This window comes from Scardinius erythrophthalmus (assembly GCF_964197995.2).
Source record: "Scardinius erythrophthalmus genome assembly, chromosome: 12".
Classification (NCBI taxonomy): domain Eukaryota; kingdom Metazoa; phylum Chordata; class Actinopteri; order Cypriniformes; family Leuciscidae; genus Scardinius; species Scardinius erythrophthalmus.
In genome coordinates, this window is record NC_138232.1 from 18,241,044 (window position 1) to 18,265,641 (window position 24,598).

At 38.1% G+C, this 24,598-nt stretch overlaps 2 protein-coding genes across 6 annotated transcripts in view; one reads left to right on the forward strand and one right to left on the reverse strand.

The window, feature by feature from the left end:
* The window catches only part of nme7 (NME/NM23 family member 7), a 58,756-nt gene that overhangs the window by 27,772 nt on the left and 6,386 nt on the right, over positions 1–24,598 (forward strand). For 2 of the 5 annotated variants that reach the window (XM_081381493.1, XM_081381494.1), the window contains exons 11-12: positions 12,067–12,174; positions 13,339–13,428. The exons of 1 other annotated variant lie outside the window; for it this stretch is intronic. In XM_081381493.1, coding sequence (XP_081237619.1) covers positions 12,067–12,174; positions 13,339–13,371 — 141 coding nt within the window. In that variant the 3' untranslated portion in view covers positions 13,372–13,428. Of the gene's footprint in view, positions 1–12,066; positions 12,175–13,338; positions 13,431–24,598 lie in introns of those variants that run through there. 2 more of the 5 variants (XM_081381495.1, XM_081381497.1) reach the window with 2 other exon arrangements.
* On the reverse strand, positions 13,432–22,930 carry atp1b1a (ATPase Na+/K+ transporting subunit beta 1a). Its single transcript, XM_081381503.1, has 6 exons — positions 22,684–22,930; positions 18,823–18,951; positions 17,032–17,187; positions 16,017–16,201; positions 15,755–15,838; positions 13,432–14,902 (listed from the first exon to the last, which is right to left on the reverse strand). The coding sequence occupies exons 1-6, from the start codon at positions 22,775–22,777 to the stop codon at positions 14,645–14,647; spliced, it is 906 nt and encodes a 301-aa protein (XP_081237629.1). The 5' UTR covers positions 22,778–22,930; the 3' UTR covers positions 13,432–14,644.

The window sequence follows — 24,598 nt, forward strand, 5'->3', positions numbered from 1 at the left end:
AACTAAACGTTTTTCAAAGATGTGTGCATGCTGACATATTTGTTGATGTCTCCTCGACCAGGGGCTTTCAAACTGTGTGTCGCAGCAGCTAAATTTGCATTTCAGTGAATGACACACTTACACAGACACAAGCAGTTTTCTCTAGGGCTGCACGATATACCAACATTAGAAACTGAGATATTACCTATTTTGAATTGCAAAAGCTGTCATTTAATCATATAAATATAAATACATGCGCTGTGTTTCGAAGTCGAAGTATTGCATGAGATTGCATTTGTGAGGCTGGAAGCTTATGTTGCTATTTTGAACCAATAATCGGAACAAAAGGCAGTTGAAGGATGACGTGTATAATTCAAATATTTATCTGACTCCAGTATAATTAATCTGACTCCATTAAAGTTGTTGTTATTCTTTAACCTCTTATTCTTTAAAGGTAAAGGTCTTTCTTAGAACTGATAGGAAAACGTAGGATTTAACCTGAAAGTTTAGATAACGAAAGTTATAATCACTTCAGCTTTCAACATAATCAGTGTTAAAAGGAAAGATTCTCAAAGCCTTTAAAGCAGGCAAAGTTATTTATTAAGTTACATGTTTAAATATACAGACAGTAGAATGGAACAACATACGGTATAGAAAACTTAGTTATAACAAATAATGCACTGTTGTGCAGAAGAGGCCGTAAAAGCCTTTCTTGTAGTATGAAACTATTTCATACTATTTGAACTATGAGTATCTCATACTCCCGCACACCGGTGTGCAGTGTTGGGAAAGTTCACTTTCTACATGAACTAGTTCAAAGTTCTGTTCATAAATTTTAAAATGAACTAGTTCAGTTCATAGTTCATACTCAAAATTTTGAACTAGTTCATAGTTCTTTTTTTTCCATGTTGCTGCGAGATATTATTTTTCAAAATGATTGCCACAGCCCATATAGAACCACAGACAATTATTTTATCAGTTTTAACACTGAAGCTATGCGTCAGATTTTTCCCACCCTCACCGACCTTGTCATAAAACTCGTTTAAATGATCATACGACGCCTCCTTGCCGCTTTTTGTTTTGATTTGTAACGTGTCATCAGTCGTTCATGAACAATCCATTCACTAAGTCCGTCTGTCACGTGACAAATGAACGAAAGACTCGGAAGGTAAAGTTATTTAGGCTATGTTCCCTGTAAACGAGTTTTGACTGCATTATAATGATTTCTTAATTCAGAATATGATCACGATTGCGTAGGTGGATGTGTTCTGGAAATTTGCCAGTTAATAGTGACATTTAAAGCCCCTTAAATGAACGAAATGACTCGAAAAAAGATTTGTTCATTTTGATGAACGAGATCGAACAAGAGATAGTCACTGGTGGCTGGTTGCCAGATTGGGTGTTTTTCCGCTACATATTAAGGCCGGTTTATGGTGTGTTTTAGCCGGGTTTTCGCCTGGAAGACTCTATAGAAATCTGGCACTCTAATTGAACGAAGTTAAACTGAGAGAGCGTGGCGTTCACAGACACCAGAATGAACGAGTTCACAGTAACGTTCATCAGGCAGTAACACGTTCAGTTCACGTTCGCCCAAAATATGAACGAGTTCATGAACTATCGTTCAATGAACGCGTTCAGGCACAACACTGCCGGTGTGCGGGAGTGGTGGGGTTAAAGCCTTTCTCCCAGGTCAACAGTTACCTTTCTTTCTTATACCCTGAGCAAAGCATTGTTAAACATGAGTGGAATGCCAACACCGAAACCGACCGACAGGAAACCAAAAGATGAGGCAAATGGGTAGTGATCAAGAGGGGGAGAAGAACATTAACATATTCTCCTCACTGTATGTTTAAGCAATAGTACCTAGATTGTACATTAGGGTACTTTAATATCTCTATTAATTTCACCAGCATTCATTTCAGTTTATAAGCTGTCAGATGAGACCAAACATGACATAGTTACATATTAGAACACACTAGTAACTAAACAGTATGTAGTTGAAAGCATATGTCCTGTGAAGCAAATGGTACAGATGTGTCATTGAGGTGTAAATGACTCTGTCTCTCCTGACAGAACCATCCTGTGCCTGGAGTGTCCCAACAGTCCTCGTGATGAAATCCCTTGCACTAGATAGGCATTAGCATACTGTGACGATGAAGGCCATTGTGCCACGTTTAATTCACATGTATACTTTTAAAAGGCTTTTTAAGTACTAGAGCAATAAAGAGTTCTGCCCATATTTGCTCAGCCCAACACATTACACCAAAATTTTCAATGTCATGAAAGGCTGTATCAAGTCTGTTCGTTCATCTCTGTGGTCTGTTCAACTCGGCGCTGTTGTATTTCAGAGACATGGTCGTGTTTGCATTCCCTCCTGTGCATTTCGCTACCTCATGTACACACGGAACGAGCGTGAGAGCGTTTTCTGTCCTGAACACGTACTTATGAGACTATGTTGTTAAATGTTTAATTTGTATCTGCCATGCAATAGCCGGTGATGGTGATATGGCAATAAACTCAAATACTACTACTACTACTGCGCTGAACACCGCAATGAGTTTAACACCCGGAGCGAGCGTGTTTAAATTTTTGCGGACGTATTTCATATACTCTTTAATGTCTGTAAATGAAGAAATTAAAATGTAAATATTATTATTGAAATTTTACGGTTGTACTATAAAATAAAATCATTACTTTTAAATACTCAATTAAATGTTTCATTAAGATTAAGCTTACAGTACTTCTGACACCCCTCCCCCATCCCAAATATTTGAGTGGATCTTAAGATAGATTCTACTTTTCTAGGTGGGTCTAGGAATGGAAAGTTTTGGATCCCCTGTCCTTGGATACAGCAATCCTTAAGATTACATTGCTGGACCAGAATGCAGAAAGACCAAATTGAGGCGGATATAAGGATAAACCATTAACACTTTGAGACTCCAGGATTGTGTGAACAAAAGAGGGGGAGAAATATTTTCAGCATTGTTTGTGAAGGATTAGTTGTAGTTCATAAAGTGAGGATAATACTCTTCATCGCTGTTTGAGTCTGAAGGCAGGCGTGTTTTTCTTTCATTTCAGCCGAAATTTTCAAAATCCTGTGCAAACACAAAGATTACATTAATTCGGGTTGGAATGTGTAAAGTTTTATGAGAGCGTCATAAAGTTTTCCGAGCGCAAGTCATCTTTAATGTCATGTTCTGTTGCAGAGTTTGGAGATCCGTATGATAGATTTTAGGGGGAAAGGGTCAGTGTTTGATGATGTGATTAGTCAGTCTAGATTCAACATGCTTCATTAACCACTCTTCTTTTCTGGTAACCTCCACACCTCTAAGCTTTTCCCACTGCCGAACACACTTTAGAGTCATGTAATGCCTTACCAAATGGTAGTGAAATGAGAAGGACCATGAGAGTTGCCTTGTAAAGTTTATTTATAAGGGAGCAGTACCACAGCATGGTCCATCGTATGGTGGGAAACAAGAATAGAACATGTGTCTAACATTATGTCAGCAACATTGAAGATTAACCTGAGGACACATGCTTCATTTGGCAGAATATAGCAAATTTTGGACCACTTTGTGTGCTAGTGTAGCATCAGCCCCCTGTAAAGAAGACAGACCTTGTTGTTTTGTCCTTTAAAACAATTATCAGTTTATTGGTTGTGGTCATAATTTTAATATCAGTGCATTCCCAGTTTTTTTTTTTATGTTTTGGCCGATTACAAATTTATACTACTACTAATTTTTTTTATTAAAACGAAATAAAACAATAAAAACTAAAATAAATAGTATCATATCAGCTATTGGCCAATGGATTTTTTTTTAAATTATCGGCATCAGTTGATATTGAATATTTAATTGTTAATTTCCCTACAGTTAGCATATGTTTGCTGTCATCTAACGTTTACTTAAAGTTGATCTTTAAAAACACTAATAATTTAATAACACTGTTAATGTAATCTTTGGCAAGTCTCAAAATTAATATCTTTTTTATTATTGTACATAATGATTTATGGCTAAATTCACTTGTAGCAATTAAAATGACTTGAAAAGCATTTTAGTTTTTAATTGTTAATATATTTGGGCCATTTATTGGTTGTCGACATAAGACAATAAATATTGTAATGTTAATGGTTGTCAGTTATCAGCCATAATTTTTATAGTTCTGCATCCCTAATAAATGGTTTGTTTGCTACAAATGATTTGGATAAAAAATTTCCTTTGAAACCTATTATAGCGAGACATCACCTCTCCAAGCAATCCAAATGAATTGTATGAAAATATACTGCAACGTTTTTGAGAATGTTGTGGAGTTTCTCTGCAGATTACTGCAAGTTCTACTACATTAACAATGAACCCAATGGGATTTTACATAGGTCATAAATCAGACTTTAATGTCCCAACTTTGGACATATCCCTTGTCGCATCTCATTTTAGAACAGTCTTAGGTCAAGGTCAACGTAAAGGTTTTTTTAAACCAATATTTTTTTAAGAATGTGGTTTCTGAACACTTCTGGTCTTCTGACCTATTTGTTGTGTAGAGGTGCTGTATTCAGGAATGATATCAGCTGTGGAACACTGCTCCTCTCCAGTACTTTTATATTACAGATCTCTTTATCATGTTGATAGAAGTGTAAAAGTGCAAGGAAATACATGTGAAGGAAGTGAAAAATTCATCATGGCAGATCCTGTTGGCTTTAAGATGTCAACTCAAGTCAATTGTTGGGAGATTTTAACTTTCTCATTCCTTGTTTTGACAGTATTGTTCAGTGTAACCAGATTCTCTGACTCAAGTGTCTGTGTACACAAGGAAACAATGTATTTCTAGACAAAACTTCCTTGTTCAAGGTTGTTTCCAAGTGTGTGAAGTTGTATTCTGCTGTGTTTTTAAAACAGACCAAGCTCACAAAATAATTAATTCTCCAGTTTCTGTTAATACCTGCTGTTATTGTCTGCCTTTCTGCATTCATTTACATTCTGTACGAGTCTGTTTGAACTTAATAAGCTCCAAGGCTGACTTTGGTCCATGATTGTACAGAAGAAATTAGCCATTTGTTTTCGGTGTGAGAACGCACCAAGATCCTGTTCTCTTAGTTGTGCTTAAGTCTCATATGGTGTTGGAGTTCATGAATAATGTATTGTGCCGACAGATCGTATCAACTGACAAAGTTCAACTGAATGCCTGTCAATGACTGACTGGCTTTCAGCTCCAGGTTCCAAAATACCGTAACTGAACCTCCACTTGGAAACGAAGGTAACTTGTAACACGGTAAACCTATACAGTCGGAATGTAACTGTGCCTGATTTTTCACAGACAATGGAGATGAGATGTATTAGATGTTTGGACACAGTGTTTGCCTACTTTACACAAGAGCATTTTGTGTATCCATTAGGGCTGCACAATAATGAGGAAAAGCTGCGATGTGCGATAACATTGTTTAATATTGCGATGACGATATGACTTGCGATAAATATTCAAATGTGAATGTTAGCTATACTGTTCCCATGTCTTAGGGCTTTAATAGGTTCTTTGCATGATAGGTCAAACGTTTATTACCTGCCTGGTTCAGATTACGCGATTTAGCGCGAGTGAGTTAGCGCGAGTGAGTGACTGAGGGACAGTGAGTGTGTGTGTGTGTGCGAGTGAGCGAGAGTGTGAGTGTGTGCGCCATAGACTGTGAGCGTGAGTGAGTGAGTGAGTGAGGGACAGTGAGAGTGTGTGTGTGTGCGCGAGTGAGTGAGTGAGCGAGGGACAGTGTGTGTGTGTGTGCAAGTGAATGTTTGCGAGTGAATGTGTGCGTGTGACGGCACGCGATGACTGGTCGGAAAGCAACGTGTAGTCTGACATGTTTCTTGTCCATGACACGACAAGATTTTAGGAGTCAAAATCGTGTAATCTGACACCGTGACTATCGTAACAGACACAAAAATCTTGTAATCTGAACCAGGCGTTATTCGTTGTGTCAGGCTGTCTGTTGCGATGTGTTCATCGCGCGAGTTCATATCGCGATGACGATGAAAATTCGATGGATCGTTCAGCCCTAGTATCCATGTCCTCCAAATGTATCAAAAGTAAACACAATGGTTTGTGGAGGTAGAATTATGTCTTTAATACAGCTCTACAGTGTAAGGTCAAGTTTGTGAATTATTTTTTGAGTGCCCTGCGCTCAGTTTTATTAGGATGTTGCTAATCTAGTGTTCTTGTTCTAGTATGGCTCTGTGTCAGTCAAGTTCTCGCCTGCTACACAAAGAAACAAAGCACAATTGACACTGTTGTCTCACGTGTCTTCTGTACAGCCCTGTTAGATTTGTCTGTGAGAAATATGACAGACCAACATGTTATAGCCTGCAAATAAAGAGCAAAGGCAATTAGTAACAATGAGGTTTTTCCTGGATTAGGGTATTTGACAAGGCATGAAGCACTCAAGTACAAATAACAGAATGTGCTATAGATGGTTCTCTTATGTTTGTGCAAAAGCCTGTTTAAAAAAGGGTGTAGTGTTTCTAGTGAGAGCAGTTAAAAAAAATCAGTTAAAAAAAAATCTGCCCATGGCAGAATAATGTACATTTCCTGTTTTATAGCAAATTGTTCATCCACAACCGAGATGATTCAGTCAGTCAGGGTTTAATAGTGATCTCGAATAGTGCTAGCATGTGTCAGTGCTGTAAGTATGTGGGCATAAAGTCAGGGCCATGGAGACCTGTAGTTACCATGGCGGTGCTCTCTTGAGGCTCCAGTGTCGTCCCACAGCATCGATTGCTGCTTAATTAAGGCCCCTCTTACATCAGAGTGGCACCAGGAACAGGGAGTGAGTGAGCCATGTGACCGGGACTGATCTGGAACTGCCTCGGACAATCTGCCTGTCATCTGGCATCAAATTAGTGCAGATCTACTCCCTCTATTTTCCTAACGTTAAGAGTCTGCTTTGGTTTGTTTTTGATCATAACTGACAAAAAAAAAATTGCATAGGCTATATATCATCACCACACAAACCTTTTGTCCTACATTCACTCTAGCTTAACACTGTAGCCTTTGTTGTCATGCCTTAAGGTGCATTCACATCAGCAAAATGTTAAGCAAAAATTTGTGGGCAAAAAGATCTATTGTCAATAGTGTCGCAATGTATGAAGCACAGCTCACACAAAAGTCACTTTCAACCCATAAAAAAGAAAACAAACATTTAAAGCCAAGGCACTCAGGGTTAAGAAATCTAAAAAAAGCCTTTATTCACCGGTGGCTTAAATTATTTAAAACCAATTCCAAATAGGCTACCAACTTGTTGCAGCTAACAGTCCTTCATTAGGCCACTTTCAACCCAAGCAGCTTTCTGTTGGCCAATGCGGCAAATTCGAGTGACTAACTTGAACCTGTTGCAAAATTGGTGTTGGGAAATATTTCGCTTTCTCATGAAATTCTCAATTGCATGGATCCTTATTTAAATGACAGGATTTTGCAGAAGAAATGCTAAATGTGGCCTCACCTTTAGATGAATGGGTACTTTGTGCATTACCGTTTGCCTTCTTATTCAAATGACTTCAAGTATGCTAATTATATGGACAGTTCCCTTGCCACCACCTGTGGTGAAGTGTTTTCTTTGAGGGGACAATGGTGAAAACACAATTGGATTCATACAATTTAGAAGTTCTCACTCATGTGGGACTAAAGGTTAGTAAATTTTTTGCTCCAAGGCTATTTGAATGTGCACAAGCCGAACATTTCCACTGAGTTTCATGCCACTCAGTGAGAAGTGTACCTACTTACATGCATTTACTGTATATCTGAACATTTGCTAGACAAAATGATCAAGCAAGAGAAAAAGACGGGATCTTGTGGTTGCCTTACAAACTTGAACCAAAACTTGATATCTCAGAAAACTCTGTTGAAACCAAATAAACTTTTATGCTATTTTACATGATTTTTGGCATTTTAAATTGGTTTACGTATGTTTAATTACTGTATAGAAATAGGGATTGGTTTGATATTTATATGTGTTGGTGATTTGTCTAGAAAGACCCATTTTGGTTTGTTTGGGATTACAAAAGGCCCTCAAGTGGCTTGAAACTGTTGCTTGTTAATTAACCTACACCAGGCAACCAGATTAGCACATTGACTTTTGATAGCTATGAAGTGAGAGACTTTGATGGAGGGGGTGTGAAGAATGAGCCTCATTTATTAAACATGGCTGTTTTTACAGGTAAGAGCCCATTGACGCACACAGGAAACAAAACAATTCTGACCTTGTGATCAGCTTCAGTCAGTGTCAGTTAAATGTCTGAGACTACACAAAAAATCTGAAATTCATAAATTATTCAAAAGTATGGGGTTGGTATGATGAAAGAAGCCTCTTATGCTAACTAAAGCTGCATTTATTTAATTAAAAAATACAGTAAAACACATTCATTCTAAACTGCCATTCTAAACAGCAGGCACATACACGGGGTTAAATGTGAGGAGTTTAAGTCTGGAACAGTACACTCTTCTAACACAAGCTATACACCCAGATTGTCTTTCACCCATTTGACCAAATAAGGCTAGTTTACCCATCTAGTGTGAATTTGTCCCTCTAAATTACCGTTATTTTAGTTTTCAATAATTTGTGATGATTGCCAAATACTTTTAAATGGCACTGAGAGTCAGATATCCATATACTCAGACGTTAAGTCATGTCACTTGACTCTAAGACTAAGATGTCTCCCTGAATACGGGCCCCATTTTATCAGCGAACAGCGAGAGGAGGGTTTGTGAGGTAACGATTTTTTCGCCTCGGTCTACATAGACAGTATGTTACGTCAGTGTGTCCTCTCTATTGACATTCTCTTTATGTTCTGTGTAGTGGGTGTGGGAGGTTTAGTTTGTATATGCAGTGTTTGTCTGACAGCAGCTCTTTTTAGAATGAGAACACACACACACTATGAATGCTGACGTCAAACAGCAGCCGTTAGAAATGGATATCACCAACATGGATATCTCAGTCATACATTACAAACGTTCTGATTAAAGCATTTTTCCCAAAGGAGTTCCAGGAGACAAAGAGGCAGTGAGAGGCGAAATGAACTCCCTTAGCTTGTTTGTTCCTAATCCTAGCCTGTAGTTTGTGAAGAACCATCAGTGTTTGGGCTTGGCAGGACTCATTACAGCGACATTAAGCTCAGCGGCTGCAGGTCACTAATGGGTAACTAACGCAATTATAGTGAGACGGGTTTTGCCAGGAATTGTCTCAGCACTCAAAATGAGCCTCTCTGTGAGCATATCTATGCGTGTTTGATTAATATGTCCAGTTCCATTCAGACTAAAACAATAATTTGTCTATTTAAAACTAAGTAAATCAGCTGATTAAGATAAATGTTCTGATGAAACCTACAATACCATTTGAATTTTGGGATTGGTAGGATGTTTATGTTTTTTTGTGAAAGAAATTCATATTTTTATTAATTAAATCAATGTGACTCATTTGTAATGTTACTAAAGATTTCTATTTCAAATAAATTCTGTTCTTTTGAGTGTTCTATTCAACAAAGAATCCTTAAAAAAAAAGAAATTAAACATTGATAAAAATAAGAAATGTTTTTTGAGGACCAAATCAGCATAGAATGATTTAATGTGACACTGAAGACTGGAGTAATGGTTGTTAAAATTCAGCTTTGCCATCACAGGAATAAATGACAATTTAAAAGATATTAAAATACAAAACAATTACTGTTGGTACAACAGGTTTTTTACAGTTTTTTACTTTTTACTGTACTGCTTTTTTTACTGTTGTTGTTGTTGTTTTTTTTACTGTTTTTTTTTTTTGTCCCGTCCCAAAACTCCGTGTCCCAAACCACGTGTCCTGTCCATCCCGTCCCACTGATGGTACTCAAAAAAATCAGTTCAAGGTTGGCAGGTCTGTTTTATTATTTCTCACTTCAGACGTTTTCATACCGACCCCAAACTTGTTTTAAATGAATCACAAAGCAGACTATCATCATATCTAGATAAAGCTTAAGAGAGGATTGCCTTCACGTGCTTTTTCAATGTAAACAAGATAAGGATAATAACTAACCAGCAAGAGTCTCTAAATATGCCGAAGCTTAAGAAAGGAAATCACATGTTACAGCGCTGTCTTTATTTGAACCAAAACACTCATTTTGCCTGAGACTTTCTCTCATAACAATGTGTGGTCGCTTAATACTCGCTCTTTGTTTAAACCGTGTGGTCTTCAACAGGTTCCAGGCCACTGAAATGGAAATCCAGAGATCAAAATGGAGGTGACAAGATGGGTGTGGCTAAGGAAACCCAATTTATTTACATTTAGATAACCCATCCCCCATGGGCAGAGATTGGGAGTTAGATTTCCTACTGGTAGAGATTAGCAGAGGACAGTAGAGCCGCCGGGGCTTGTGTCCTCAGGAATATTTCATTTCATCACGTTCCATTTTGGCCTTAGCCAGTTGGCCAGCTGAGCTCTGAATGAGAAGCACATGTGAGCGTGAATTGAAGTCAAGACCTGGTATTAGTCCAACATTCTGCTGAAAGGGCATTGAAATATAAACTCTAGGTAAACTCAGCCAAGACCCCTTGAACTTCTGTCACGCTGTAATGGCAGGGGAGGAGTATTTGTTTAACATTTGTGCATCTTTGTAAAGGTGATCATATATTTTTAAAATCGCTCATACTGTTACACTCAATCAGTCCCATTTTGTTGGTCTTTATGTTGGACTTTTGTATCTCTTGTATTCCTCTGTTACCTTTTGGCTGTTTTTTTGTGTGTTTTTCTTTTGCTAAATGACAGCATGCCTAGAATGCTGAGCAGCCTGTTCTCTGCCAGACTGGTGTTAATGTCAGGTTGAGATGAGCTTGACCAGAGAAAATAAAAGCTGGTTGGTTTCACACAAATAATGTCACTATTCTGGATTGCACTGGTATTTAAATTCTGTCCAATACAGATAAACACATCATTATTTTTATATTATGGCTCACTCTTTTAAATTTTTTTTGCAACTTATTTACACCTAAAAGGTTTATGGTAGAACATATTACGTGTACATAGCACATTATAATACTATTCTAATGAACTAATATGCACATTTTAGTGGTTAATAAGGTTACAATTTAGTAAAAGAATTTCTGACAGTGATAACTGTTAAATAACCAAAAAATATAGTACTTTGACTAAAAACTAAAATGAATCATTCTTGTTTCAAGTGTTACAAGTGAAGTTAGTCATCACAGCGTTATAATGTACAGTACAAAAATTGACATTCATTTTGAGATTTGCTAAAGATGACATTTAACAGTGTTTAAGTTTAAATTATTGAAGTTTAGAGTCGGCATTAAACGGTTGCTGCGATAGCCTTTTCTTTCCTATTGTGACGTATATCCGAGTTAAAAGGCTTCTCGAACAAGAAAAGAATTTAAGGCGGGACTTGATTTTGTCCATCGGGAATTGGATCATTGTGGATCATTGCTGTGATGTCATATGAGTGACAGGTTGATCCCTCCCTCATGCCAGTAAACACGTCATCATAGAAGAGAATAGATGTCGCATACATGAATTTAAAAAATAAAGATGTGCACGGATAAATTATTATAATAAATACTGCAATATTCCATAGAAACATGAATTGTTTTGATTTCATACCGACTTTGAGCGTTAGATGACGGCAAAGATAATCTAAATGTAAAAATAGTCCGAACAATTATAGGATATAATTAATATATATGGATATGGGTAAACAATTATATATCCAGAATGGTACCAATACATAGATAATTTTAATGCTAGCCTAAAATTTTTAAGTTTAAGTTGAAAGTTAAGTTTTGTGTGCCTCTGAAGTGACTCTGACATAGAACTATTTAGGAAGTTTACTCATGTTGCAGTAATCTGTTTGAGTGACATGAACAAGCACATGCGAGTAACCTGATGCCCTGGATAGAATGTGATGTCATGTGATCTCGCAGCAGTGTTGGGCATGAGTGACCATCACAACACATGCATCATCGCCTGTTCTTTTATCCAAAGGATACACTGTTTCAAAGCATGTGCTCCATTGCTCTAACAAACTAACCCATCACAGAGCTGTTGTCACTTTATGTTTTGTTTCCATACAGGAAATTGCACGCCACCTTCGGCCCGCCGCTTTACGAGCGCTCTACGGCAAAAACAAAGTGCAGAATGGCATTCACTGCACAGACCTACCAGAGGATGGGATTCTGGAGGTGAGCTCATGCAAATCCCATTCAAACTCAATGTTATGCAAGAGACACACAGTCACGTTTTGTCTTCGGCCTCGTTTTACCCGCTTTGAGGATGTTTGTTTGCCTTCAAAAATATTTCTGGTTCCCACAAATGCTAATGAAGCCCAGAACAAAATGGCATCCAGGTCTCATGACTGTCCGCAGTGGGCAGAGGCAGACCTACAGCCCAGCGTGTCTCACAGGAAGGGATGCAGGCGGATAGAGTCGGTTTGGTAGAAGGGGAAAAAAAGGCTTTGTTATGCCAGGGAGTGGGTTTGGCCCGGTGGACGTCATTGTTGTGCACAACTCCTGATCTGTCCAGCCTCCCAGCACAAATGGCCCCTTGTTAATCATTTGCCTGCTGACCGACTCACCCATGACATTCCAAGAGCTCAGGCCTCACAGAGGCCCAGCACAGACGCCGGCTGCCGTAACAGGCACAATTCAAGGGAAAGTCAATTGTTTGAAAGTAAAACAAGCTGGCGAGCTGATGCCGAGGCCTGATGAAGTGCTAAAAGTGCATCACGGATTAAATCAGGTTTATCTATTATGATGGGCTTTGTCATTTTTTAGATGTTCTATTTAGGTGTGTGCAAATTCATGTACTTATCCACTATTATCTGCATGTTGAATGTTGGACACTTTGTGCACTCAACTGTCGCAGCTTTTTATTACGTAGCAGTGGGGCTTTCAGACTCCAATGTTGGATGACAAAATAACCTAATAAAATTCATAGACTAGATCAGGGATGGGCAACTTCGGTCCACTGTCCTGCAGAGTTTAGCTCCAACCCTAATCAAACACACCTGAACCAGATAATCACTGTCTTCAGGGCATTACTAGAAAGCTACAGGCAGGTGAGGTTTTATCAGGGTTCCACGAAGAGCCTTTAACATCTATGGAACCTTTCCATTCTACAAAAGCTTCTTTAGATGTTTTAAATGTCCGGGGGAAAAAATGGCACTTTTAAGAACAATTCACTGAAAGGTTCTTTGGGGAACCACAAATGGTTGTATGGCATTTCTGTGAAAACCTCCTTTTTGAACCTTTATTTTTAAGAGTGTAGGGTACATAGTGTGATATTTGGAATAACTATTGTGTTTTGAAGGAAGATTGGACTGAATTGTGGGAATTTCTGTTTTGCAGGTCCAGTATTTCTTTAAGATTTTAGATGGGTGAAGCAACTGTAAGAGATGTCCGTCCGGCTGTTATTTAAATAAAGACCACTTTAACAACACCTCAGTTGTCTGTCCATTTATTTCTTCTTAGGTCTTACCCAGATTTAAATAACATTACAAGAGCAAATGCAACTCTTGACAAGTGTTCTGATGTCCAACAATGACTTTTAAGAACTTTAAACACAAACAAAATATCCTATTACATGGGGTACTGCTTTGCATCTGATAGGTTTCTAACCTTTGACCAGTGACTTTGGTATTTGGATTCATACATTACACTTTCTCCTTCTGAAAAAAAATTGTACAACTGCATAAATATAAAATTCTTCCACCATGAAAATGGCAAAAACATTCATTAGAAAGTAACACCACAGCATGTGATGTCTCCAGAACAAAAAAAAAAAAATTAAAAGCACTGAGTTGCCATGGTGACCACTGGCCACTTCAGTCCTTCACACTAGACACACAGTTCTACACTTAATAGTAAAGAAAAATAAAAGCCTTACACAGAATTTTCATTAGCCCCAATTTCCCAAATTGCAAGAAGATCAAATAAAAAGTCAAAAGGTGATGTAAAAACATTCCCCACAATCAATGAAAAACAAAAGATGCAAAGAAAAAGGAAAAAAAGGTTTGAACGGAGTGCAGTCACTTACTTACACACACACACATACAGACAGACCTGGGGAGTTCAGAGCGTACCATGCCAGTATTTTCAGTTTTTAAGTAGACGAATATGCACATTCACACTCAACCTCTCTCTCTCTCTCTCTCACACACACACACACACACACACACACACACACACCTTGGACCGCTAAGTCTTTCTCACATAAGACAACAGAAATTACAACATGGCTTGGAAAGGACCATTGTATGCGACTACTGCACTGCACACTCCATAAAATTTAAAGAGACCACACTAGGCAGAAATACTCAGGGGACAGAAACACTGCTCGCTACATCAGTAGTGGAATTATAATTTACAGTAATAAATGAACGTCCCATGGCTCACGGAATATTCTCATTTACAGTAGAATAAATACTTTGCTATTGCTACTCTTCCTGTAATTTACATTCTAACCCTAGACATGCAGAGAAAGCTAGTGTAAAGCGTACAGATTAAGTGTAGGTCCCGTATGTTGTGAAAGTTTGTTCAAGACTAGTTGTTGTCGTTGCTTTTTCCAATTGAATTTGTACTCGTCTTTGTTTATTCATCTAAATTACTGTGTTTTGAAATGGGCAGAATAAAAGTGCTATTTTCATAGCTAAGGTCATGACTTGATGGTGATTTTGATGTCAAAACGTCCCTGAGAACGGTCCTTCTCGCTGTAATCGATGTTCTGTCCGTATACTTTACACTCTATGCGCATGTCCATATCCTTCGTGATGTTGTGGAACTTGATGGCCACCAGAGGCTGGAGGTAATGGGGCTGTAGCAGCTTGCCGTAGTAAGGATAATACTGGAGGGGGAAACCAGTACCCAGCCCGAAGTATTCGACCGGTCCGAGCTTATCTGCTTCCTCTTCTCTCTGTTGACAAGCATTACTCGTGTTAGATCATTCACTGGAGCACTATGACACATTGAGTTTAACATCATTGTGTATATTTCTTTGATAAAGGCCTGTTCACACCAAGGACCATAACTATAGTAGCCTCCACACCAACGGATTATTGTAAGCGTGCACAGTTATGTCGTCTGCTGCTTTAAATGCGTGGGCCTTTTAGACTGGATTCTGATTGGCTGTCAAAGTTTTTATCAAAAAATCATTTTAAAAGCGATTCCAACGATGTTGTTCTTCTAAGTCATTATCGTTATAGTTCTAGTTCTATTGTGGACTTCCCTTTTCTAACAGAATTAGAGTGATTATCTAAACTTTATAGTTCTCATTATAGTTGCCTTGATGTCATGGGCCTTAAAGGGATAGTTTCCCCAAAAATTAAAATTCTGTCATCATTTATTCACCCCCCAAATCTGAATTTCTTTCTTCTACTGAACACAAAATAACATCAATATTTTGAAGAAAATGGGTAACCAAACATTTGTTGGGGCCCATTGACTTCCATAGTATGGGGGGAAAATACTGTGGAAGTCAATGGGGCCCGTCAACTGTTTGGTTACCGACATTCTTCCAAATGTCTTCTTTTTTGTTCGGCTGAAGACAGAAATTCATACAGGTTTCTACTAAAGAGTAGGGATGCACTGATAATGCAATTCTGGCACATAATTGTAATAATTTTGCTATAGACGATATTATAAATGCATGCACAAAAATAAAAAGAAAATCTCTAAAATCAGACATTAACCAATATGTTACCAATATATTGTGCATCTCTACACAAGAATGCCATTTTACCAAAATGTGTTTTAAGTATTTTGTAACCTTGCTTGAGCAGTGGATTGGGATCAGATGGTTCTGAAAGTTAGGACGGGCTGCCTCAGGGATACTTTCATTCGTAGCTGGAACCTGAGGAGAGAGAGAGATTGGCAAGTTTTGTATATGGCAATCCCAATATTAAGGTAAATGTTGCCTCAGGCTAAAAAAGCAATTGACCTATATATATGGCAATAATACAGACAAGATAATCTTGAACGACAAAATAAAATGCTTTTTTTCTACATCCTGCTTATCTTGGATAACTCACCCGTGGCTTGAAGAACACAATTCTATTGAGTTTAACGATGAGGCAAGGCTTGCCTTCACTGAAGCCATATGATTTGTCATTTATGCCTGAGCAATCCTTCAGCAGTTCTCTATTGAAGCGGCAGACCTTCCTTATGCCGTCAGGGCTCTCCAGTTCTCCACGATCCCTATAGGTTTGGGGTGTGTCTGAACATGAAACGCATTAAGGCTTATTAGTGACTTATACAACCGTATTTGCTTGGCATTACTACAACAGTGCACAGGCATGCAGGACAGCAACATGGGTCAAAGAAAGCCCCAATTGTCTACCTAAGCAGTGAACTGTTGACTTGTGAATGATTATCATTTGACAGAGCTGGAGAGTAATGTAGGAGGTCACTTCCTGGACTGAACCCTTTTTATGTTTTTTGTTTGTTTGTTTGTTTTTTTACCGATTTTAAAATATTTTTTTATTACGGAATCGATATTAATTCAAATTAAATTGCTTTATTTTTGCTCTTGTTGAGTGATGTAATATAAGTGGACGCGTGAAAGCGTTGTGAGACTGAATGCACTGAAAAGCTCTCACGAGGCTCGCGCATGACGCGCAGCGCTACTCATACACTGAGAGAGAGATAAGACAGTAGAGCTGCACGATTCATCTTTAAAAGGCTGTGATCTCGATTCAAACACCCATGCGATCTTCTTCCATTTCGTCTGTTTATTAAACCTTTGACAAAATCATATTGCAACATTCAAATCTGTGTTGGCGCTGCCGCTGACCCAGAGAGAGTTGTCATGAAACAGCAGTCTTTTCCTCATAGTATCATTATTTCTGTGATACAATAATTCAAATAGTTCAGAAAGCTCTCAGATTTCATCAAAAATATCTTAGATGAACAAAGGGATGACATGAGGATGAGTAATGAATGACATAAATTTCATTTTTGGATGAACTTACCCTTTAATAACAGAACTAAAAGCTTGGGTTTATTGAGATGTATATAACTTAAAGATGATCTTAATACTTATCGTACCTCCGCAGTTTTCAAATTTGTTGTCATCCTCCTGCTTGTTCTTATTGTAGCTCCTCAGTAATTCGTCGATATTTGTCACATATGCAGAGTAACTACTTTCGTCCGCCATAGAAAAGCTGAGCTCCGCTTTTTCCGGGCGTGGGGAGTGTGATAAGCCTGTAAATAAAATGGAGAGGTTAAATGTGGCCCAAGCAACTGGTGTTGTGAACATTTAGAAAAGTGATTTTCCCTCCAGCTATGAGAGCAGTGAATGCCATGTCCATTCATTGTCATGGAAGTTTGCTATTCAGATTCCCAGCTTGGCAGTAATTTTCCACCACGAACGTAAGGCCACAACGGGGCGTGGCGTGAGCGGAGCAGGCAGAGGAGAACAAGCAAACGGAAACCTTATATTTTCTGTAATGCCAATTTTTGTTTCGACAGCCTGGTAATGAATGACCTTCCATGCCTGTGCTGCATCTGGTGTAAAAGATGAGCTTCTGGCTTATTTGCACATGAGAGAGTTACACAGACATTGTTTAATTCACTTTTAAGACTCCGGTTAGAGCTTGCGAAAGTCTCCCAACCTTCCCCCTCCTCCTCTCCACAACTTCACGTGCTCCTGTCACACAATGGAAACTTTTAGACCCTAAGAGGGAGGCGGGACTTGAGCGCAGGCAGCATGTCACTTCTATGTTCGGCCTTCTTTGCAGCAAATAGCTGCACACCATGGTGATCTCCACTTCATTCCTACTCACGTTGTTTCTTTTTAGACTTTGGCGTTCAAGGGCCGCCTCTCTTAAAGGGGAAAAGGCTCTTCTTGGCAGAGGCATTTATGTTGAAAGCCTTCACGAATACATCTAAAAGTAATGCCAAGACGGGAGTGTGCACTGTGCAAACATTCACTGACATGGCTGGTGTGGTGAATGGCTGGCAGTGGAGCAACGGGCAACCTAACAGGGATTAAGGAAACTGCACAATGCTCTCCTCTGTTTCTTTTGCCCATTTTTAGCCTAAGTTCAATATCAAGACAATCTTTTTGGTGCCTGTTGTAAACTAATTCAAAGGTATGTTTAAGCTCACAAATGCTCACAAGACATACCAGTTCAAAGACATGAGGGAAGACATGTGGATGAGGAACAACAATGCTGTTAGAACCCAAACGGGAAGCCTCGTCAGTCTGGCCGGGAGTGTGAAGGTCAAAATGGCTTTCTGTGTGTGTCTCTCCTTCTACTCCCTCACACTCCTACCACCTCCACTCATTCTCTCCGAGGTCAGGCAGACCTTTAGAGCCGCCCAAATGTCAGGGTTTACAGAAGCAAGATTAACTTCCAGCGTTATGGAACAGTTGAATGTGTGTAAATGAGAATGTCCCAAAAACAGTTTGTTCTTTTCATTTTTCCATATCAATGACAAATAATAACATGGAATGTCCCTGTTGCCTCAATTACGTTTAAGAGCATGTGACGGCAAGGCTCGTCAACCAGGTGACAAACAAACGCTTCTGGTATTTTACTTTAAAATACAATGATTTACAACAAAACTGAAAATGTAGAACAAGACATAAAAAACATCTTTCAAAAGTTAGTCAAAATCATCAAGTACACAACAACATTCTCCTAACACTGTCGCATATGGTACTTATCAAATCATGCCAGTCAAAACAACTACTAGCGTTAAAGTACATATGGTTCATTCTGTATCTCTTCAGTTTGGTGATTCACTCTCAGAGCTTTTACGTACAAATAGTACCCAACCTCTGAACACTTTGGGCATGTCATATCTTCAACATCATCCAATCTGATTTGTTACCTGGGGGTGCAACCCTGTCCTGGTATGTGGGCTTGTAGTTGCTGAGAGTCAGAAGCATGGCCTGGATGGTGCCAATGAAAATTCCAGCCAAGCAGCCATAGAAGATAACGTAGAAGCTGAAGATTTTGACTGCAAAGAAAAATGTATAGCATGAAATCAATGGGATGTTTTAGAGCACATATAAAATTGCATTCAGTTTCCACAAACACAAAACTCAAATGTTTAAAATGTATCCACATTGTTTTGAAAAGCATTTAACTTTACCCTATGTATGAGGCATAAAATGAGCATTCAAAGTTGGCATGACATAAAAATTCACCTCATCTAGTATTTTCTTTACATGTTATAGTTTTTTCTGTGAATGACTCATCCATGCACACATTGCATTTTTAAAAAATGTTTTGACCATGTATTTTTAAATCAAAATGCCATAACTCAATCTTCCGGTGAAATGCTGGACCCCTTTCGCACAATCCACTGCAAGGTCACATTCAGATCTGCCTTCATCTAATTAGAAACTACAATAATCAATTTCACTCTGATGTACATTCAGAAAATAAGATCTGTCTCTACTTCCATTTCATCGTGGCTTTAAAGCGACAAAGCACCAAAGGCTAAACTATGGAAGCTTGGTTGCTTGTCAATTTTTATTGAACAATTCTGACTTTTTTTTTTTAAAGGGCTCAAAGTGGGGCTTTGATTTTTTTCCAAATTCAGTTTTCTTTGAGAGTATGTGGAGTATTCACGTAAATACAGTCTGTTGTGTCCTATGCGAACGTAAACAGCTAGGAGTAAATTGGATGTGTAACAGTATATTAGATCTGTGGATTCATTCTTAAAGGGACAGCAGCCTCATAAACTGTTGCCATCTGTTTCTGTTTGTAGGCCTATTTGTTCTATTTTTTGGTAATTTGCTTAATTGTTCCTATTTTTAATAACAAAAATAAAATAAAATGTCCTGCCTTGCTTTATTACAGAGACTGCCAGTCATGTGTGTAATGACTGCAGTCAGCTTAAATGGCATTTGTTTTATAATATTGGGTTGAGTAAAATGGGAAGAAAAACAGGTTCACATTTAATTTAGTGGGAAAATAGAATCAAATCTATGCATATATCCAATCAAAATTTAATTTAAAATCGAGAATAGTTTTTTAATTGAATCGAGAGTTAATATCTCCAATTCTGACTTCTCCAATTCAGAATTTTCCTACTCGCAATTGCGAGACATAATTGTGACATATAAACTCAAAATTGCAAGAAAAATAGTCACAATTACACAATTCACAATTACCTTTTTTTTATTCTGTAACAGAAACAGGCTCCTACACAGTATTTAAACTACTAAGAATAAAGAGAAACAAAACCTTGAAAAAAAAAGTGACTTGTGAAACGCTAAATTAAATGCTAAATGCACTGATTCTGTCTTTAATTCAGTTTTACTGATCATAAAAAATATATATATCCAATAATATACAAAATACCAACACAAACATGCCAGAAATGTGGGTCTTGGGGCCATTCTAATTTTCCAAACTGAGGTAGCCAGCTGCCTTCTGAGCCCAGCCATTTTATGCAAAGTTGCCAGTAATCATGAAACAACCCAAACTTTCTGCGACAACAGAAATCCCAGTGTCTGTGTGACGCAACAGCAGAATGCGACCTGCTGCAGAATAGCATTCCTGTCTGTCAGTTACTGTGGTAGTATGTGGGCTTCATTGAAAGCGGCCCCCAACAACCACTTCAAACCAGTCGCCACCAAACACAAGGGTCGGTTTGTCTGTGTGTGTGGATGATGGGGTTATACTTCCTTTCCTTCAGCCCTGGCACTAAAACCTTTGCCGCCTCTAAAATCTACAGGAAACACATTCAAGTTTGAATACAGTCCCACAAACAATAGTTTTACGTGTCATACTCTCAGTGTGGGCAGAGGAAGAAGCTTGTCCCTGAGGGTATAAATAATAGGATGTCTGTTTTAAAACAACTATGTTTAAAGCCTTATTAAACCCACTTTCACGAAGAGTAAGAGTAATGCAAACAGTGAACGCAACGCCTCTATTGGCTGTTAACTATGTCATTCAGTCTCTCACACTTCTCATTGGTTTCCCTAAGGCTTCACTAAAACCAATAATCATGTAACAATACATTTTATTTTCATGTAGTCTCCAGTTACAGTATTTTGCGGGCAGCAGCCTGAGTGAAAAAAAATGGACAACTTTCCATAAACAATTATCGCCGACGGCAATAGAGAATGAAAGGTGTTAAATAAATCGATACAATAAATTCCAAAACTCCTCTTTAAATGAATAATGCAGACTGTGATGAAATAATATGCGTCAGTGAAAATACTTCCTCTACCGCTAGCATCTCCTTACTCTCTCAACCTGGACGGTTTGTTCGCGTTTGCCAAATTCGTCTAACCAAACTATAAACACGTTCATTTAAAGTCTACGATTTTACGAAAACTTTACGAAACGTGTCTTAGACATTTCTATTCATTGTAAAATGAAACTTCAAGCACAGAGAGAGCCTAGCTGGCTAAGCTACATGTGACGGACTCCCACATGTGTCAGACTCAAACCTGTGTTTCATGATCTTTCCATCCGTTACATTGGTTAACTACGTGTTTTAAACAAGTTTTTGAGTCTTATTAAATTGAGTCTTATTAAATATTAAAAGCATTTTATTATAACGCGTGGTTAGTGGATAATGTAACTTTTTAATAACAGCCAGTTAAAAGTGCAGCAAATGTACATCAGGAGGGCAGAGATAAACATAAATGTTAACAACTGATAAAAAAAAATATCAGCTAGTCTCCAGCTTTAAATGCCTATATTAAAATGGCAAACTCCTCTGATATATATTTACAACAAAGGCAGGAAGATGAATCAGTACTAAATAACCAATTATTATTACAATATTACTAACTGTAGGCCATAATCTAAACAAGACAAATTACTTGGAGTCACCTTGACGAAAGAAAATAGTCACCAGCACAAACACACTCATGTCATTTGTCTATGACTGAAATTTGCTTCTTTTTTTCTTTTCTTTTTTTTTTTTACTCTTCACTGTGAAAATGTTGTTTCCATCCATGCCACAATAACTTCTAACGTTACTCGATTTTCTTAGTAGTTGATAGAAGTAAAATGAACTGATCACTGCAGGTTGTAACTTTGAAACCATTTTGATGCTTACAAATCTACGATCAAAATTACATTTTCTGTTTTATTGGTTGGAAAATTGCAAATTGTCCTGGCTGACCATTTCAGATGAAGCTGACTGACATATCTCCTACACAGTAATAACATCCGTATAACAACGACCTTCAAAATAACCTTGTTTATTTTCAAACACCCCCAGCATGGACCTAAACGTTAACATCTAAGTAAACAATTGATTAAATATAACAATATTTTGTGTAAAACACTGTTTTCATATTTTTTCCATTCATCCGTCGATGCCATTTCACCACCTTGTGGCTCATCACGCGTATGAGTCACTGATCAGTCCTTCCATTAACGCTACATGACTATAACTCGATTCTTTCAACACACTCTATGCACTAGAACAATATTTATCAATTAGCTTCGTTTATACGAATACTTCCATCAAATATGATAATCTAGTTATAACAGCAAGGCGCCATCTCGAGGCGTTTTTTCCCCTTTGAAAACGAAAGTCACGACGCAGTCAGCAGTCAGATCAAACAGGTGCTGAGTTTTTCCAAAGTCTGGAAACACGCTGTAGCCGTTAATCCTGTCTTTAACATTGGTACATATCAATATTAACATCTAACAAAGGAGAAAAACTAGTTTAATCCAAGAGAAGAGGCGCTGATGAAACAATCTTGAGAACACTTACACCAACTGCCGCCTGTGCGTCCTAAAAATTCCTTCTTGTCAGAATTCCAGATAAAGCTCTTCCATCCACCGTCACCTTCTTTTTTTGCAGACATTTTCGGTATTTAGTTCCCTTTTTGGTGGTGTTTAAGCGGGCCTTGTGGACTTTACAGCGATGTTGTCCCCTTCCTTAATGTTGTAAAAAAGGACAAAGTCGTACCCGGTACCTTTGGTTGTACCCACTCAATATATAGTCGAGGCGAGACTCCGCCCATCGGCTCTTTTAATAAGTTACCTTCAAAAGAGGGAGGGCAGATTTTGACCAATCACAAGCCGCCTTGCTTTTGCGTAATAACTCGTAAACGGGGGTGGAATTCATACTCGCTTGAGCAGTTCAGTGCTGTTTCTTTCAAACTCTAAATTGTGTGCTTTACTCAAAATTATAGATTATCTCCTTTCCTAATCCCATGAATTAATGTCATACGTAAATCCACCGGTATATTTTGATTGTTTGAACGATAATAAAGTATTAAAGTGCTTTTTTGAACATGTAGGCCTGTCAGTATACTGTCAGGGTTTTATGGGCATGTATAATGGTGGTACCATGTTATTCTTGGAGAGTACCATATATTATAAATACCATTATACATTATTTCATGTCAGAATACCATGGTACTGACATCTGATACCATCACTGTACCATGGTAGGCCTACTGCCTATTTTTTAAAAGGGGATAGACCGTTGCTGCAGATCAACTGATCAGAAAACAAGTGGTTGAATAAAATTTCTAATATTTGTTTTAATCATATAATTTACTCAAGTGGCATTTATGAAAGTACAGATGGCGCTATGATACAAAGCACAATTTCTTCTCTTTGTGGGCCTTCATTACAGAGATAAAATGTGTGTTGTTAAGGGGAGGAAACATTTTCCCAGTAACCTGTTTTGGAATACTCAAGTTCAAGTATGTGATCTGCGCTCCATTCAAGGTCATTTGTGGGAGGCAGCAGAAGCAGAGGTGAACCCACCTACACCAGGCATGTACATATGCACTGAGCCATAGAGTTTCAGTCTCTCAATAGGGTTTAAAAAAAATAAAGTAAATTAATAAAAAGTAATTTCACTCCTTTTTCTTTCTCATAAACCATAGACAAGCTCTAACAAGTGCAGGTATAAGTCCCTGCACTCTGGGATTACTGGTTCTTTCTTTGAGTTTCGGGGGTCTGTTGACCCCAAAGCTCCATTACAGTTAGGCTGCATTTAATTAATAAGTTAAAAGGAAATATGAATGTTTGGCACTTGAGTGATACAAGAATGTGTTGTTAGAACACCGTATGCTTAAACTGCTGCATCTCTTAATAAAACATCATGCAGTAAATAGGTGTATGTATTGTTGTGGGTGTGGAGCTTCAAACATGAACACACAGGTGCTTCCACTAGGCCAATTACCTGTAATCCATATAATTCCTCTCACTGCAACACCTCTCAGTTTCTTTTGAAGCCCGAGGTATACTTTCATTGAGAAAATAATGAATGCATTATCAATGAATCCCTATTATAGTGGTAAATATTGAGAATGATCTAAAATGATTGATAGATTCATAAAATCAGTAACACTTTTATTAAAAATGTTAGGTACAGTGTACTCATTGTGTTCATGTTGCATTGCAAAACTATTTTGCTGCTATTGAGGTGGGGTATGGGTAAGGTTAGGGACAGGTTTGGTGGTATGGTTAGGATTAAAGCTGGGTTAAGGGGCAAGGGGAGGGTCAATAGTGTAATTATAGATGTAATTACAAAAAATGAATTACAGCTGTAATTACATGCAGGATTTTAATATATAAGTTAAGTACAATGTAAAAACATGTACACAATAAATGCATTGTATCAAATTGTTAATTCAAATGTTACTAAAGACACTTAATATAAAGTGGGA

Coding starts and splice junctions, on each gene's coding strand:
- atp1b1a (XM_081381503.1), bottom strand. CDS start 22,777: ATGTCTGCAAAAAAAGAAGGTGACGGTGGATGGAAGAGCTTTATCTGG. Junction 16,202..17,031: donor CAAATTTGAAAACTGCGGAG/GTACGATAAGTA, acceptor TTTCATGTTCAG/ACACACCCCAAACCTATAGG. Junction 15,839..16,016: donor TTGTGTTCTTCAAGCCACGG/GTGAGTTATCCA, acceptor CTCTCTCCTCAG/GTTCCAGCTACGAATGAAAG.